The sequence below is a fragment of the Cebus imitator genome, unplaced genomic scaffold, assembly GCF_001604975.1.
Source record: "Cebus imitator isolate Cc_AM_T3 unplaced genomic scaffold, Cebus_imitator-1.0 Scaffold309, whole genome shotgun sequence".
NCBI lineage: Eukaryota > Metazoa > Chordata > Mammalia > Primates > Cebidae > Cebus > Cebus imitator.
This window is the reverse complement of record NW_016107624.1, coordinates 2,267,092-2,285,996: the sequence shown is the minus strand read 5'-3', so window position 1 is coordinate 2,285,996 and position 18,905 is coordinate 2,267,092. Positions and strand designations below refer to the sequence as shown.

The window sequence follows — 18,905 nt, the reverse complement described above, 5'->3', positions numbered from 1 at the left end:
TGCACTCCAGTCCGGGTGTCAGAGCGAGATCCTGTCAGCAAAAAAAAAAAAAAGAAAAAGAAAAAAGAAAAATCGGTAATATCCTCAACTCGACTCGAGTGGGAGGAATCTGTAGGGGGCTTCCCCATCCCATCGGGAGCTCCCTGAGAAAAGTGCCTCCCTTATCTGGGGGCGCTCAAAGGACCAGCAGAGGGTTTCTTCAGTGGAACACTCTGCTCCCGTAGGGCCTGTGCTGGTCACGTCCACTGCACTGACGTTCCCATCGGGGGGCGCCTCCTCCGTCCTATCTAGAGTTATCCCAGCGAGTGTGTTGGCGGGGACTGAGCCTCCTGCTTGAGGCTCCCCAGTCCCCGGGCTCAGGGCCCCACGCGCGCTCCGTCTGCCCTCCCGCCTCTCCTCGCCACTCTGAGTTCTGCGCCCAGGAGGTTCAGAAGTTCAGCGACTCCGCGGGGTGGGCGGGTTCTGGCGGCTCATTGCCCTCTTCCAACATGGCCGCCGCTGCCTCTGTGACAGTCAGGGTCACGTGGGCAGCCTCGCCTATGAGGTCGCTGGGGCTGGATCGACAATTGTCCCTTCCCGGATTCCGTCTCGAGGCGGCGACTGCGGCTGTCAACCCGAGCCTGAGCGATCATGGCAACGGGCTCGGGCGGGGAGTGCGTGGCAGCGGCGGCAGCGGAGGCAGTGGCGGCAGTTTGGTGGCGGGCCGGGGCGGCGGAGCGGCGGCGGCGGCGGCACTGGCACTGGCGCCGGCCCTGAGCGCCATGCGGCGGGGCAGCTCCGAGAGTGAGCTGGCGGCCCGGTGGGAGGCGGAGGCGGTGGCCGCGGCCAAAGCAGCGGCCAAGGCTGAGGCCGAGGCCACCGCGGAGACGGCGGAGGAACAGGTCCGCGTGGACTCGGGCGCGGCCGGGGAGCCCGAGCGCAAGGCCGGGGAGGAGCAGCCCAAGGCGGCCCCCACCCGGGCCCTGGCGCAGCCCAGCTTGGTTGAGGAGGGGGACGCCCGGGTCCCTCAGCGGCCGCCGCCCACACTGCCTCCGTCCAAGCCGAAGCCGGCGCGGGGCCTCTGCCTGCACGGGAAGCCCCTGGGCAAGGGCCGAAGCCGCAAGCGGAGCTCGGGCCACCGTTCCGGCGAGAACTGCTACCAGCGGCCGGTCACCGTGGACAGCTCCAAGGCCAGGACCTCCCTGGATGCCCTGAAGATCAGCATCCGCCAGCTCAAGTGGAAGGAGGTGAGGCCCGGCCCGGCCGCGTGGGCGCAGTGGGGTGGACAGGACGACCTCAGAGGTCCCGGCACTGCCCAGGTCAGGTCGGCGGGGAAGGGCTGAGCTCCTGCTGTGCACCACGCTCGGCCTGCTGGTCAGCCGCAAACCACTCATCCTCTAAGGCCCACCCCCTAAGTCACTTCCTCCAACAGAGCTTTCCAGACCCCTCCAGGTCAAGTTAGCCACTCCCTCTTCTGGCTCCCCTGCAGCTTTTTGTCTGTCCCCAGCCATCAGCACTCGCCTCTGCTGGTTGTATGTCTGTCTCCTCCAGCAGCTTGTAAGCCCCTGGGGCCCCGGACCCGCTCTCTCACTTCTTCATTAAAGTTCTATTTGTTTAGCATTTGCTGTGTGACTCTGGGGCAGTGGAACAGTTTATATTTTGGAGGCAGACGGGCCTAGGGTCTCACTTCACTCTGCTACTTAGCTGTGTGACCTTGAGCAAGTTGCTTCACCTCTTCAGCTTATTCCCTTCTCTGTAAAGTGAGACCAATTATACTTATCTCATCATCTTGTTAGCATTAGAAGACTCACTGCTTAGTGTTTTATAGCACAGGTCTGCAATAAATGGTAACTTATGTTACCACCCTCTCCTTTCTTCCTCAACCTCATCACCATCACCACCACCGGGACTACCATTGTCATCATCATCTGTGTAGGCACTGTATTTTATATTCCAGGCTTGGCATACAGCGGGTGTCAGTAAGTGGTGAATCAAAGGGTGAATGATGACATGAGTTATCATCCCTTAGCCCCTGTTACACTGGCAGGGGGTGGGATGGAGCACCAGTGACTCTAGAGGTGTCTGTTGCAGTTGGCTGAGTGGATAAAGCCATTTGACTGCATTTGCAGCATATAGGGTATTGAATGCGCTTTCAGGAGTGTCAGAAGTTTGAGTCAGGATAGCTGAGTGTGGACACAGCCAGTGGGAACAGGGATCTGCTACAGGCAACAGGGAACTCAGGTACTTAGCCCTGTGCCTTGGCTATGGTAGATGCTTGGTAATGGTTTCATTAAGTTGGAACATACAGAGAGATGGCCACAGAAAGGATTGATGTGGTCAGAGAGTTGATGTTCCAGTAGGAAAGAACTCATTTGGTTCAGAGGGAAGTCAAGGATCAGGCAGAACTGACTTCCAGGTGGATAGAGGTTAGCCACTGGGGAAGTCTGACTCCAGGTGTCTGGGCCCTCAGCCCTGAGGCTTGGGATTCAGAGGGGAACTTTCATGCTGGGGAAACTTGGGGAAAACAAGGGCACACTCTCAGTTCTAAAGTATCTGGGTTTCTAGACAGGGTCCCAGGTCCAGGCCAGAGATATAAGGGCTAGAAAAGGTACAACTGGACAACTTGTCAGTGTTGTGGTCCTAATGAAGTGAGAATCCAGCAGCTGAATCCAGGCTATGGAATCAGGCTAGGCAGGTTGGCCCAAGTGGGGCCTCCACTTAGCTTAGCCCTGTGGGAGAGAGTGACACGAAGCAGGCCAGATCTTGTTTGCTAGGAGAGATGGGACCAGATGGACTCATACATCCCAGCCCAGGTTCATTCGCTCATTCTGTAAATGTCCACTATGGAGCTGCCAAATTCTATGCTGGGCCCTGGGAATCAAACATGCTTAAGATGTGATCCTTGCCCCCAAGGATTTTATAGTTCAATAGGGAATAAAACATAAGTAAAGGAATAATTTCGGTCATTATAGGGCTATTGCTGCTGCATCCTGAAATGCTCCCTTTTCAGTTATTTGCATGGCTTACTCCTGTCACTTCTTGAGATGATACCTTCCCACCAGTCTCCAGCTCTTGGTCTTTTTTTTTTTTCCATAGTACTAAACTTCACCTGGCATTATATTATATATTGTTTATTTATTGTCTGTTTCCCTCACTAGAATGTAAGCTCCGTGAGGGCAGGGGCTTTGTTTTGTTTATTGCTGTACCCGCAGGTTCTTGGCACGTAGAAGCTGCTCAATAAATATTTGTTGAATGGATGAATACATTATGTGATAAGTGTTTCTACGTGAAAGTAGAAGTGCTGTGGGAGGTAGAGGAAGGGCACCCCAGGAAGGACTTCTTGGAGGAGATAAACCGGAGCTGAGTCCTGCTTGCTGAAAATGAACTGGAGTTATTTAGGGGCCATAGACTTGATCCCTGGTTGCAGGAGTGGTATGGGCAAAGCAGAGGGCCTTTCAGCACTTGGTATATAATTCAGTATGGCTGGATCATAGCATGGGAGGTGGAATGGTGAGAGATGGGGCTGCAGAAATGAGCAGGGATCAGATCACATGTCATGCGATGGGATTTGGACCCGTCTGGGGGAGGAAGATTATGTGAGCCATTGACAGTATTTTAGTGTTCTTCCATTTGTCAAGGCAAGTCAGTTAAACCCTTCAGGCCTCAGTTTGCTTATCTGTAAAGTAGGGGTGGGCAGAGCTAGTTCAGTGGTTTCCAGACTCTCTACTTCGGCAGCCACGTAATGGTAATGTTGATCTACATGAGACTCCTGCGCTGGTCAACCCTGGGAAGTAGGCAGTTTCCAGGGTACTACCTGTAACTGCTTCTTCCACCTCCAACCCTGCCTTTTTTTCCCGCTCAGAGAGCACAGTGGCATATAAGTGGAGATGCCTATTCTAGTGTATTTTAAAATATAATTTGCTGAGTGGTGGCTCATGCCTATAATTTCAGCTACTTGGGAGGCTGAGGTGGGAGGATCACTTGAGTTCAGGAGATCAAGGATACAGTGAGCTATGATTGTGCCACTGTACTCCAGCAAGACCCTGTCTCTAAAAAAAAAAAAAAAAAAAAAAATTGAAAATTAAAATAACGTAATTCACTTGCAACAATAAAACTCTACTATTAGACTTGTGATTATTAATATCACCCTTCCTCATTAGTGTATGAAGTCCTGAGGGCAAAGGTGGTATCTGACTCATGTCCCTAATGTACAGTACATTGTAGGTACTCAATAAATATTTATCAAATGAATTATGGAATAGTTGCAACAGAGCTTATCTTGACACCCTGGAGTGTGGAGGTTGAAAAGTGCCAGAGTAGCTAAACTTTAAAGTTCCTTCCTGCTTTAAATTTTTATTTAAATTTTAAATAAAATTTAAGGTACTAGTATTCTTAGTACCTCCTACAAAGTTGACTGTGTGAAAAGTAACATATGTATATCCCTGGTACTAAGAAAGTACAAACATGTGACCTCTCTAGGCCTGTCTTTCCCCGTCTGTTATGGGGGTGATATTGGATAAGATCATCTTGAACTCCCAAGCACGGATGTTCTAAGAGCAAGAACTACTTCTGGGGGCTGCAGTGGAACGGAGCGAGCAACAGTGTCTCTTGCATGTCATGCTGTGTGGCCGCAGGGTTGGGGAGTACCCAGGTGGCTGGCTTCGGTGGGAGTGGATGGGTGTAGCCCAGGTAAGAAATAAGGTCGTGAACACCAACCAGAGTGAAAGTTGCATCTCCTTTTATGTGTGCATAAGGAGGAGCTCTGTATCACTGTCTACTTTAATAGGGTAGAACTGAACTAGCATGTGAATTCAGAAGTTTGCTCAGCTGCAGGGCACACAATCTCCCTCCTTCCTTTTTTTTAATTTTTTTTTTTGAGACAGGGTATCGCTCTATCAAGCAGGCTGGAGTGCAGTGGCGCGATCTTGGCTCACTGCAACCTCTGCCTCCCAGGTTCAAGCAATTCTCCTGCCTCAGCCTCTTGAGTAGCTGAGATTACAGACATGCACCACCATGCCTGGCTGATTTTTGTATTTTTAGTAGAGATGGGGTTTCACTGTGTTGGCCAGGCTGGTCTTGAACTCCTGACCTCAAGTGATTTACCCGCCTCAGCCTCTCAAAGTGCTGGAATTACAGTCATGAGCCACCACCCCGGCCCCTTTTTCACTTTTCTTTATTCCACATATATTTAACAACAACCACCAACACCATGATAATAAATCTTTATATAGCTCTTACTCTGTTCCAGGTGCTGTTTAAGTGTTCTACATATATGCAAATTATTTGACCCTCCCAACAACACAGTAAACTAAGTGCCTTATTGTGTCCCTTCTACAGATGAGAAAATGGAAGTACACAAATGTTAACTTACCCGAGGCCACACAGCTAGTAAGGAACAGAGCTAGCATTTGAAATAGGCATTCCATTTGACTTCAGGCTTCAATTCTGTGCTCTCTATTGGAAAACACTGGGCTGGCGGTCACAGATATAGATGTGAACACAATACACTCCTTGCCCTCCAGGAGCTCCTGGTGTGGGAGGAGGAATAAATGCAAGCAGACCGTTACAGTTTGGTCTGGGAGGTAAGTCAAGGACGTTCCATACAGAGTAGGGACAGCAAGGCAGGCAGTATGGACCACGTTTTATATGCAGGGTGGGATGATGGCAGCTTAGGGAGCACGTAGGGGAGTGGAGAGCGATGAAGAAGGAGCCAGATCACAGAGCATGTTGAAGGCCATGCCAAGAAGCTTGTGCTTCTGACTGAGTTTGATCACAGATTGCTTGCCATATATAGACCCAGCCTCCCTTGCCCACTCTCCTTCAGTCCCAAGTGAACCATGCCAGCTCTCAGATGATTCAGTTTACAGTCATACCCGTTCTGGTCAGGTCTAATTTAACTGTGTCCACAGTGTTAAATTTGTTTCTGAAAGGGAAGAGTCACAGATGTGAGCTCTGTAAACTTGTAGACAAGACTGAAGTTATTCTCAAATTGCAAAATCATGTTTACAGAGTCACCACTGAAGTTGCAACATGAGAGAAGGCATGGTGCCTGGTTCACAGCAGATGCTCAATGCGTATGGATTTGTACGGTCCTCCTCCCATCCTGTGAAGTCTCACCATCCCTCATGGATTCTTCTGTCATTTTTCTATCCTCATTAAAAAACACCTTAGAGGAAAGACACCATGGAGAATAGATGCTGCTTTTGTTGTGAGCTGCCCTCCTTGGAGATGTAGGTTGTGTATATGTGCACAGTGGTTCCATGGCCACCAGCTAATGTGAATGAGGGCTCTGAGAGATTTCATAGAGGGAACTTTGTTGATGACAGTTTGAATAAGCCCCTGTCCTGAGATCTATTACAATATGAAGTCTTTGTTTCAGAGACTCCAAATCATGCATTGTTTCCTGAAATGTGTCCAGCCTTTCTTTAGAACAAGTATACCCTTAGTATATTGATCTATTTACAATGTGTATAATATTAGTTACTGTTTATTAAATATGGGTTATGTGCAAGGCATGGTACTAAGTATTTGATGCTCATGAAAAATTGTATTGAGAGGCTGAAGCATGAGAATCACTTGAACCTGAGAGGCGGAGGTTGCAGTGAGCTGAGATGGAGTCACTGCCCTTCAGCGGGGGGCAACACAGTGAGACTCCATCTCAAAAAATAATTGTATTGAGTATTTACTATACATTATTTATGGAATCCTCACAACAACTTTCTAAAATAGACTGCATTATCATCTTCAACTTACAGATGAGGGAACTGAGGCTTAGCGGGAGGCCAGTGCAGGGCCAGCCCATGGCCACACAGGTAACCAGTGGCAGAGCCATCTAGGGCTCTGGCTTGTAGCCAGTTTTCAGTCATACACCTCCTTCTTTGCTAATCCTTTGCTACAAACCATTCTGCAAGAAGTTGTTCTATTACCATCACTATCATCGTTATTATTCTCAAGTAACAACAGAAGAAACTGAGGTGGGCACAGCAAGTAAATGAGAAAGCCAGGGTTCAAGCAGTAGTCTTTTTTTGTTCCGAAGCCCACTTTTAAGTGTGTTTTATGATTCTTTACTTCTTAACTTTCCCATTCCTCATTTGACCCATAACTCGAGTGACATTGGAATCAGTCAGAATCAGGAGAGCAATAATGCAAACAGGACTTAAAATAAAACACACTGAAATATATCCTGCCTGGCAGAGGGAGCGTTTGGTGCCTGCGCCTTCCAAATTCTGTCTTGCTGCTGCCCACAGGGGAGATGCGATTCCTGTGCCATTTGACTACCTGGGTTGCCTTCCTTCTCTGTGGAATGTAAGCCAGCTATTTGAATCTTTCCTCTTGGATTCCTTTTGGAAGAAGGCAGAGTATAAAATGAAATATTGGGTAGTCTAACCTTCCCTCCCTTTCTATTTTCAATGATGGCCATTGAGACTTACTTCCCATTTTTTAAAAATAGCACTATATTTAAAAAACATTATATACCCTATGCCATCAAATGTTCTCCTTCAGCAGATATGTTATTTTAATGTCTAATCTATTGGAATTTTTCTGTTGCAAGTTATACTTGTCATAACATAAAAATCACAATCCACTGTTATTTGAACAATACAACCTGGGTAATAGCTTCATGAATCCACACTAACTCCTTAAACAGTCCTTTAAGAGACAATGAATTCAAGGAGCTCACATTCAAGTTCTATAACTCCTATAAATTAAAATTGTGTCTGTGTGTTTTTAAACAGGTGTTGTAATTGTTAGGCTGTTTTCCATGTTATAAAACGTACAGTTTACTGTGCCACAATTTTGCTAGTGTTTTGGATTCTGGTATCAGCAGAAGTTTAAGGCAAAAATTCAATATACGTTTTATTTTTTATTTAAATCTATTCTTGAACATACTGTAAAGGTAACCAACCACGATTTAAGTGCTTTCTTTCAAGGGGAAGCATTGTATCTTGTGGTTGGCATGGGCTTTGAAATCAGACAGGTGTAGGTTAAAATCCTTGCCTCTGATTGCTTGTGTGACTAAACTGTGTCCTAAATACAGAACCTGTCTGAGACTCAGTTTCTTCAACTGTAGCAATAGGCTAGTGCGATCTCACAGTTTTTGTAAGAGTAAATGAAGGAATGTATGTAAATTGCCTGAACCCAATGCTTGACACACTGTAGATATTCAGTTAGTGTAGAGTCCTTTCTTTCTATTGTGTAATTACAGGCATTGGTTATTTGATCTTTTTTTTTTTTTTTTTTTCTTAAACGAGGGGGAAATGTATTTTAAAATGTGGTCCATATATGTAGCTTACTGGTTAATCAGTGCAGGTATGACCAGCTAATTTAACTCATTTAATAAATATTTTGAGATCTACTTTGTGCCAGGCCATGTTTGGCATCTTGGGGATACAGCAGATGACACAGCCACACACAGGTGGCTGCAGTGTAAGGGACAGTTGCATTCTGGGTGAATGTCAACTTGACGTAGTCTAGGTTTAAGATGTTAAAAATAACACTGATTTCATGGTTTTTTTTCTTTTTAAATCAATTATATAAAGTTTCCTGAGTCTAGTTGAATGTTTTACAGTTTCCATTCTGGACCTGGTTCCTGTCTCATACTTTGTTTTTCATCTGTTTGTTTTTTTGGGGTGGAGTCTCCCTCTGTTGCCCAGGTTGGAGTACAGTGGTGCAATCTTGGCTCACTGCAACCTCTGCCTCCCAGGTTTTAGCGATTCTCCTGTCTCAAAAGGCCTTTTGAGTAGCTGGGACTACAGGTGCCTGTCACCATGCCTGGCTAATTTTTGTACTTTTAGTAGAGATGGGGTTTCACCATGTTGGCCAGGCTGGTCTTGAACTCATGACCTCAGATGATCTTCCCACCTCGGCCTCCCAAAGTATTGGGATTACAGGTGTGAGCCACCTCGCCCGGCCTGTCGCATACTTTGGTATATTGATTACGTACGTCATCATGGGAAACTCATTTTAACCATTTGAGTGACATCAGTATCTTGACTTTAGGTTTCACAGGGAAAACAGATGTTATTCTACATGAAGCCATGTGGAAAAGATACAAATTTCCTGGATCACATAGTAGCTTTGTGCCCCTGGACAAGTTGCTTTACCTCATCTCTAAGACTGAGTATAAAATACTAGCGAGTCGTGGTGAGGATGAAGTCAGAAATTTTTTTTTTTTTTTTTGTATTGTGCTTTAGGTTCTGGGGTACATGTGCAGATCATGCAGGATTGTTGCATAGGTACATATATGGCAAGGTGGTTTGCTGCCTTCATCCCCCCGTCACCTATATCTGGGATTTCCCCCCTCATCCCTCCCCACCCCCTGCTGTCCCTCCCCTAGCCCTCAACTACAGACTGCTGTGTGTGATGCTCCCCTCCCTGTGTCCATGTGTTCTAATTGTTCAACACCCGCCTATGAGTGAGAACATGTGGTGTTTGGTTTTCTGTTCTTGTGTCAGTTTGTTGAGAATGATGATTTCCAGATTCATCCATGTCCCTATGAAGGACACGAACTCATTGTTTTTTATGGCTGTGTGGTATTCCATGGTGTGTCTGTGCCATATTTTCTTTATCCAGTCTATCATTGATGGACATTTGGGTTGGTTCCAAGTCTGCTATTGTAAACAGTGCTGCAATGAACATACGTGTGCATGTGTCTTTATGATAGAACAATTTATAATTCTTTTTTTTTTTTTGAGACGGAGTTTCGCTCTTGTTACCCAGGCTGGAGTGCAATGGCGCGATCTTGGCTCACCGCAACCTCCGCCTCCTGGGTTCAGGCAATTCTCCTGCCTCAGCCTCCTGAGTAGCTGGGATTACAGGCACGCGCCACCATGCCCAGCTAATTTTTTGTAGCTTTAGTAGAGACGGGGTTTCACCATGTTGACCAGGATGGTCTCGATCTCTAGACCTTGTGATCCACCCGCCTCGGCCTCCCAAAGTGCTGGGATTACAGGCTTGAGCCACCGCGCCCGGCTAATTTATAATTCTTTAGGTATATATTCAGTAATGGGATTGCTGGGTCAAATGGAATTTCTATTTTTAGGTCCTTGAGGAATCACCACACTGTCTTCCACAATGGTTGCACTAATTTGCACTCCCACCAACAGTGTAAAAGTTTTCCTATTTCTCCACATCCTCTCTGGCATCTGTTGTCTCCAGATTTTTTAAATGATCACTGTTCTAACTGGTGTGAGATGGTATCTCAATGTGGTTTTGATTTGCCTTTCTCTAATGACCAGTGATGATAAGCATTTTTTCGTATGTTTGTTGGCCTCATAGATGTCTTCTTTTGTAAAGTGTCCGTTCATATCCTTCACCCACTTTTGAATGGGTTTGTTTTTTTCTTATAAATCTTTTTTAGTTCTTTGTAGATTCTGCAATTAGCCCTTTGTAGATTCTGGATATTAGTCCTTTGTCAGATGGGTAGATTGCAAACATTTTTTCCCATTTTGTTGGTTGCTGTTTCACTCTAATGATTGTTTCCTTTGCTGTACAGAAGCTCTGGAGTTTAATTAGATCCCATTTGTCTGTTTTGGCTTTTGTTGCCATTGCTTTTGGTGTTTTAGCCATGAAGTCCTTGCCTATGCCTGCGTCCTGAATGGTTTTGCCTTGGTTTTCTTCTAGGGTTTTTATGGTGTTAGGTCTTATGTTTAGATCTTTAATCCATCTGGAGTTAATTTTAGTGTAAGGTTTCGGGAAGGGGTCCAGTTTCAGCTTTCTGCACATGGCTAGTCAGTTTTCCCAACACCATTTATTAAACAGGGAATCCTTTCCCCATTGCTTGTTTTTGTCAGGATTGTCAAAGATCAGATGATTGTAGATGTGTGGTGTTGCTTCTGAGGCCTCTGTTCTGTTCCATTGGTCTATGTCTCTGTTTTGGTACCAGTACCATTCTGTTTTGATTACTGTGGCCTTGTAGTATAGTTTGAAGTCAAGCAGCGTGATGCCTCTGGCTTTGCTCTTTTTGTTTAGGGTTGTTTTGGCTATGCGGGCTCTCTTTTGGTTCCATATGAGGTTTAAAGTGGTTTTTTCCAGTTCTGTGAAGGTCATTGGTAGCTTAATGGGGATAGCATTGAATCTATAAATTACTTTGGGCAGTATGGCCATTTTCACGATGTTGATTCTTCCCAACCATGAGCATGGGATGTTTTTCCATCTGTTTGTGTCCTCTCTTATTTCACTGAGCAGTGGTTTGTAGTTCTCCTTGAAGAGGTCCTTTACATCCTTTGTTAGTTGTATTCCTAGGTATTTTATTCTCTTTGTAGCAATTGTGAATGGTAGTTCACAATTCACAATTGTGAATGGGAGCTCTCTGTCTGTTATTGGTGTATAGAAATGCTTGTTATCTCTGCACATTGATTTTGTATCCTGAGACTTTGCTGAAGTTACTTATCAGTTTCAGGAGTTTTTGGGCTGAGACGATGGGGTCTTCTAAATTTACAGTCATGTCATCTGCAAATAAAGACAATTTGGCTTCCTCTTTTCCTAATTGAATACCCTTTATTTCTTTTTCTTGCCTGATTGCTCCAGCTAGAACTTCCAATACTATATTGAATAGGAGTGGTGAGAGAGGGCATTCTTGTCTAGTGCCAGATTTCAAAGGGAATGCTTCCAGTTTTTGCCTGTTCAGTATGATATTGTCTGTGGGTTTGTCATAAATAGCTTTTATTATTTTGTGATACATTCCATTGATACCTAGTTTGTTGAGAGTTTTTAGCATACAGGGCTGTTGAATTTTGTCAAAGCCCTTCTCTGCATCTATGGAGATAATCATGTAGTTTTTGTCTTTGGTTCTGTTTATGTGATGGATTACATTTATAGACTTGTGAATTGTTGAACCAGCCTTGCGTCCCAGGGATGAAGCCTACTTGATCATGATAAATAAGCTTTTTGATTTTCTGTTGCATTCTGTTTGCCAGTATTTTATTGAAGATTTTTGCATTGATGTTCATCATGGATATTGGCCTGAAGTTTTCTTTTTTTGTTGCATCTCTGCCCGGTTTTGGTATTAGGTTGATGTTGGACTCATAAAATGAGTTGGGGAGGATTCCCTCTTTTTGTATTGTTTGGAAGCATTTCAGAAGGAATGGTACCAGCTCCTCTTTGTACATCTGGTAGAATTTGGCTGTAAACCCACCTGGACCTGGGCTTTTTTTAGTTGGTAGACTCTTAATTGCTGCCTCAATTTCAGCCTTTGTTATTGGTCTATTCAGGGTTTCAACTTCTTCCTGGTTTACTGTTGGAAGAGTGCAAGAGTCCAGGAATTTATCCATTTCTTCCAGGTTTACTGGTTTATGTGCATAGAGTTGTTTGTAGTAATCTCTGATGTTAGTTTGTATTTCTGTGGAGTTGGTGGTGATGTTCCCTTTATCGTTTTTTATTGCATCTATTTGATTCTTCTCTCTTTTCTTTTTTATTAGTCTGGCTAGAAGTCTATCTATTTTGTTGATCTTTTCAAAAAACCAGCTCGTGGATTTGATTTTTTGAAGGGTTTTTTTGTGTCTCTGTCTCCTTCAGTTCTGCTGTGATCTTACTTATTTTTTGTCTTCTGCTAGCTTTTTATTTTTTTTTATCTTGCTCCTCTAACTCTTTCAATTTTGTTGATATACCCACTGTCCAACCAGACCCGCAAATGAACGTGGTACCTTGTTTGGAATTGTGGAGGCCACTCAGCTTCTGCATCTCTCTCGTTGCTAGGTACTTTCTGGAGCTGCCTCTTATTCGGCCATCTTGGGAATCCTCCCACCGAAGTCAGAAAATCTTAAAAGTGCCTGGCACATTAAGAATATATGTTGGTTTGGCTTTCCCTCTGGTGAGTCTCAGTGATATCTTAATTAAATTTTGTCAACAGAAAAATGGATGGTATGAACAGGCAGATCAGCTTGCCATCCTCTAATTAGGTTTGAACCCCTCCTTTCTTTGTGATTGCTCTTCTGAAGCCAAGTCATGTCCCTCAGATTCCTTCACAGAGGTTATTATTTTGCTGGAGAGAAGGATTCAGTTTCCGTATTCCAGGTGGACTTCCATCTCTGCTTCCTCCTTGTGTCAAGTTGCGCCTTGCCAGCTGCTGCTGCTGCCATTTGCGTGCATGTTTGTTTCCCTGGGTGTTTCTGAACCATTATCAAGTAATTTTTATAAATGCTTTATACATCCTAGCAGGCACTTCTGGAGGCTTCCTTCCCTCTCCCATATGCTTCTCTGTCATCTGAATAAAACCTTCACACCCTTAATGAAGTTGGAAGAACAGGCAGTTTATCTCCTGTGTAGTCTTCCCTGGGTATCTTTTTGCTTTTCAAATAAGTTCCTCAGTGCATCTGCCTAGAACTCTGATGAAGGCCAGTTTTCCTATTTTGTTCTTTATGCTCATAGGGAGATTTTATTGCTCATTGTGTCAGAACTGTGAGTTACTGGAATTTTAAAAAGCAGCAGTGGACCATTTTCTGGACATCTTAGATTATGTGTAAATAACTTTGTTCCAATTCCAGAAACAGTATGTGCTTATGAAAATTTATACAGTTCCCAAGCATATAAAATAAAAACTAAAACAAAACCCACCCCACCCTGCTCCCTTTCCCTCTTCCCCTGTACGTCACTTCTGAGAGGTGATGTCAGAATCACAATTTGATAAGTATTTTTCCAGATTCATTCTTTCCTTCTCTTTTTCTTTCTTTTCTTTTCTTTTCTTTTCTTTTCTTTTCTTTTCTTTTCTTTTCTTTTTTTCTGAGATGGAGTCTTGCTTTGTTGCCCAGGCTGGAGTGCAGTGGTGCAATCTTGGCTCACTGTAACCTCTGCCTCCCTAGTTCAAGCAGTTCTCGTGCCTTGGCCTCCTAAATAGCTGGGATTACATGTGTGTGCCACCATGCCTGGCTAATTTTTGTATTTTTAGTAGAGATGGGGTTTCACCATGTTGGCCAGGCTGGTCTTGAACTCCTGACCTTGTGATCCACATGCCTATTTCCCAAAGTGCAGGGATTTTAGGCATGGCCCATATTTTTTCTTATTATTGTATATATCAGGCTGGCTAAATGTGCTATAGTAACAACCACAAAATAGCAGTGGCTTAATACAACCAAAGTTTATTTCTTGCCCACGCTGTGCGTTCAATGGGGGTTGGTGGGATGGGGGAGCAGGGGTCTCTCATCATCTTGGTTATTGAGATCCTGGTCTCCCATTGTGACACCTGCTTCCAGGAGTCACTGAGGGAGGGAAAGGGCTTGTGGTGGTCAATTTGCACAAGTTTTTAAAACTTCTACCCAGAAGAGATGCATCACTTCAGCTCACATTTTATTTGCTGAAGCAAGTTACATGGCCATGGCTAACCTCAGAGGGATGGGGGATGTGCAGTCCCACCATGAGGGTGTAAAGAGGAGAATCAGGCTTTTGGGTAAACTGTGCTAATTACCACCATGATATAAATCACATGTAGAGATACAAATATATGCTATGTATAAATATTAATATATGTATATTTTATTTTTCTTTCTAGAGAGGGCCTTGCTCTGTTACCCAGGCTGGAGTGCAGTGCTGCGATCTTGGCTCACTGCAGCCTCCGCCTCCTGGGCACAAACCATCCTCCCATCTCAGCTCCCCTTGCCCCCGGGAGTTGGGACTGCAGGTGCACGCCATGCCCAGCTAATTTTTTATATTTTTTTGTAGAGACAACATTGTGCCATGTTGCCCAAGCTAGTCTCCTAGGCTCAAGTGATTCTCCTGCCTTGGCCTCCCAAAGTGCTGGGATTACAGGTATGAGCCACTGTACCCAGCAGATGTTTCATTTTTTAAAATGCTGCAGTTATACCATGTATATAGTATTTGGCAACTGCTTTTCTAGCAGTACCTCATGTACACCTTTCTCTGTTAGTATGCATAGATTCATTTCATTTTAACAACCTAATAGTCCATTTTATGCATGTACCACAATTTACTGATGCATGTTGTTTCCATGTGTTTTCTTTGCTATAACAAAGAGTGGTGCAGTAAACATCACTCTTCAGACCTTTTTTTTTTTTTTGAGATGGAGTCTTGCTCTGTCACTCAGGCTGGAGTGCAATGGCGCTATCTTGGCTCACTGCAACCTCTTCCTCCCAAGCAATTCTTGTGCCTCGGCCTCCAGAGTAGTTGGGATTAGAGGCGTGTACCACCATGCCTAGCTAATTTTTTTTTTTTTGAAATGGAGTCTCACTCTGTCACCAGGCTGGAGTGCAGTGGCACGATATCAGCTCTCTGCAACCTTCGCCTCCTGGGTTCAAGCGATTCTCCTGCCTCAGCCTCTCAGATAACTGGAACTACAGGTGCACACCACCATGCCCAGCTAATTTTTGTATTTTTAGTAGAGATGGAGTTTCACCGAGTTGGCCAGGATAGTCTCGATCTCTTGACCTCCACCCGCCTTGGCCTCCTAAAGTGCTGGGATTACAAGCGCGAGCCACTGTGCCCAGCCTGCCTAGCTAATTTTTGTATTTTTAGTAGAGACAGGGTTTCACCATGTTGGCTAAGCTGGTCTTGAACTCCTGACCTCAAGTGATCTGCCCCCCTTGGCCTCCCGAAGTGCTGGAATTACAGGTGTGAGCCACTGCACCTGGCCTTTTCAGGCATTTTAAGTATGTGTTTGTGCAAATACTTCTGTAGGATAAATTCCTAGGAATGGTTGGGTCAAAGGGCATATGTACTTTGTATTTTGATAGTTACTATCAAATTGCCCTCAGCAGGGTTTGAGACTGCCTGTCTTTGCATATCTGCTCCAATACTATATACTATTCATCTTGTGTATCTTTGCCAGACTGACAGGTATAAATGTGTTCTTTTAATTTACATTTCTCTGATTGTCAACAAGGTTGAACTTTTTGCTAAGTTAGTTCATTTGTCTTGCTTCATCTGTAAAATGACTGAATGCATTCTTTGTTCTTTTCATCTTTTGGGTTGTTTTGTTTATGTTTTTTTCTTTTTGGTTCTTAAATATTATGGATAGTTACTTTTTTTTTCCCCATTTATTTATTTTATTGCATTTTAGGTTTTGGGGTACATGTGAAGAACATGCAAGATTTTTGCATAGGTACACACTTTTTATCTCATACACATTGTAAATATTTTCACCCTTGGTTATTTAAATGTCTACCAAATAATCATTTGCCTTACATGATCTGCATTGTAATTAAAAAATTTCTTCTTCTAATTCACTAAAAAAGTCCTTAATTACTTTTGACTTGTTAGCTTAAGAAGGCAGAAGAAACATATAATTCTACCTTCAGGTGCTATGAAATATCTAGCGAATTAAGAGGTTGTGTGGAAAGCCTTAGAGTTTTACGTGTCCATGGATCTGGATATTTTATATGAAACTTTCACATAGATTTACCTAACATGACTTTGACTTTGTGCAGTAAGTATGGTAGATTTCATTATTTCTATTGTACAGATGTCTCAGCATCTATAGATTTGGGTTTGAATCCCCACCACATATTAGTTCTGTCAGATGAGGCATCATGGTACTTAGGGGGTTGTTCCGTGTTAATCATATACTTATGACCATGGCTAACCTCAGAGCGATGGGGGATGTGCAGTTTCACCATGAGGGTGTAAAGAAGAGAATCAAGTTATTCGGTAAACTGCTGATTACCACTACAATATAAATCATATGTAGAGATACCAATATATGCTGTATATAAATATAAATATACACATATTTCGTTTTTCTAGAGAGGTCTCACTGTCACAGAGGCTGGAGTGCAGTGGTGAGATCTTGGTTCACTGTAACCTTCGCCTCCTGGGATCAAACTATCCTCCTTCTGCACAACAGAAATAATGAAATGAAAGTCAGCATGCAATCAGTGTTTGTTTTCTTTCAACTCTTCTACCCTTCAGAGGTGGTAAGAGACACATAACTTAGAACTAGAGCCTGGGTCTTCTGGCTCGTAGGTCAGGTCTTGTTCTAGTGGACTGTACTGCGCCTCTGAAGGGAGTGTGAGCTCCTGGCCCCTTAGAAGTAAGACCATCAGAAGTTAGTGTTTATGTAAGTCCTTCAGTGCAGGACTGGGCTTTGAGCCTGGATGTTAGTTTTATTTAAAAAGCATATTTCTCACTTGTATAAATAATCCTTGTACATTGCTTAAAAATTTGGAAAAAAAACATTTTTAAAACATTTATAGTCCTACCATTGAGATGCAATGACTGCTTTCATGTCGAAGCTTTTTTCTCCAGTATTTCTTCTGGGCATATATATATATTTTTGTTTTACAAAGCTGATACAATTTTATTATATCATTAACATTAATGTCCACATTATAATTTAAATATTTTTCCTTGCTATGCAACTTTTTATCAATGTCATTTTAATTGCTAAAAAATATTTCATTCAGTGGGATGTATTTCATTAGTTATTTTTCTAGTATTAAATGTTTAGATTGAATCCTCTATTAAAAATTCTTCAGGAATGTGCTTTCTTCCTTATTCTTTTTTTTTTTTTTTTTGAGACAGAGTCTCGCTTTGTCACCAGGTGCCAGGCTGGAGTGCAGTGGCACAATCTCAGATCACGGCAACCTCCACCTCCTGGGTTCAAGCAATTCTCCTGCCTCAGCCTCCTGAGTAGCTGGGACTACTGGTGTGTTCCACCATATCCAGCTAATTTTTGTATTTTTAGTAAAGACAAGGTTTCACCATGTTGGTCATAATTGTCTTGATCTCTTGACCTCGTAATCCACCCACCTTGGCCTCCCAAAGTGCTGGGATTACAGGTGTGAGCCACTGCGCCCAGCCCCTTCTTTTATTTCATATATATATAGTCCTTAGAGACAAGGTCTCACTGTGTTGCTCAGGCTGGAGTGCAGGGGCATGAACATAGCTCACTGTAGCCTTGAACTCCTGGCCTCAAGTGATCCTGTCACCCGAGCCTCCAAACTAACTAGGACTAAAGGCGTGTGCCCCCATGTTCAGCTAATTTTTGTATTTTTTGTTCGTTTGTTTGTAGAGATGAGGTCTCTATGTGTTGCCCAGGCTGGTCTTGAACTCTTGGTCTCAATAATCCTCCGGCTTCAGCCTCCCAGATTGCTAGGATTACAGGAGTGCATCACTGCACCCAGCATATTTCACATTATTTTCTTAAGATAACTTTCCAAAAATGAAATAAATAGACCACAGAGAATATACATTTAAGGCTTTTGGAATATATGGCCAAATTTCTTTCCAAAAGAGTTTTAGCAATTTATGCTCAACTCTGTGAGAGTTCCTATAAATACTTGCTTTTGAAGAATATAATGACAAATACTGGAAAAGAGAGTGAAACAAATGAATCTTCTCCAACCTATGGGTCCTGTCTTCACCAAATACTTGATTCTAATCATCAGTGCATAGTTCAAAGCAAGACATTTTGATACAGCTAATTTGGTGTGGCCATTATGCCTAATTTGAAACAGCCATATCAAAATGTAAAGTCACACTTTTTAATTCTCAAATAATGTATTCAGTAGATATGCTTGACTTTCTCTTTGTCCTTATCCTTCTTTGGTGTCTCACTATGTTGCCCAGGCTAGTCATGAATGCCTAGCCTCAAGAGATCCTCCCACCTTGGCCTCCCAAAGTGCTGGGATTCTAGGCGTGAGCCACCATGCCTGGCTCATCCTTGACCTTCTCATTACTTCTGACTTCTTGTGTCATCCCTGGTCTTCGACCCAGAGGTAAGGCTTAAGCATATCACATACTTTGGCAGTTTTGTTGCCAAAAGTTTTGATAGGTGATTTTTTAGGTTTTTTCAAAACGTCTCTGGTGTTTAAAAAAAGGGGAGGATATTAGGAGCTGCGTTAAAATATCATATGCCGGCCGGGCGCAGTGGCTCAAGCCTGTAATCCCAGCACTTTGGGAGGCCGAGGCGGGTGGATCACGAGGTCAAGAGATCGAGACCATCCTGGTCAACATGGTGAAACCCCGTCTCTACTAAA

The 18,905-nt window shown here is 43.8% G+C and overlaps 1 protein-coding gene across 2 annotated transcripts in view; it reads left to right on the top strand.

The window, feature by feature from the left end:
• The first annotated feature begins 598 nt into the window (after positions 1-598).
• The window catches only part of TTLL11 (tubulin tyrosine ligase like 11), a 274,229-nt gene continuing 255,922 nt past the window's right edge, over positions 599-18,905 (top strand). Inside the window, exon 1 of one of the 2 annotated variants that reach the window (XM_017503337.2) lies at positions 599-1,226. In XM_017503337.2, coding sequence (XP_017358826.2) covers positions 762-1,226 — 465 coding nt within the window. In that variant the 5' untranslated portion in view covers positions 599-761. The remainder of the gene's footprint in view (positions 1,227-18,905) is intronic. The other variant, XM_037729525.1, reaches the window with a different exon arrangement.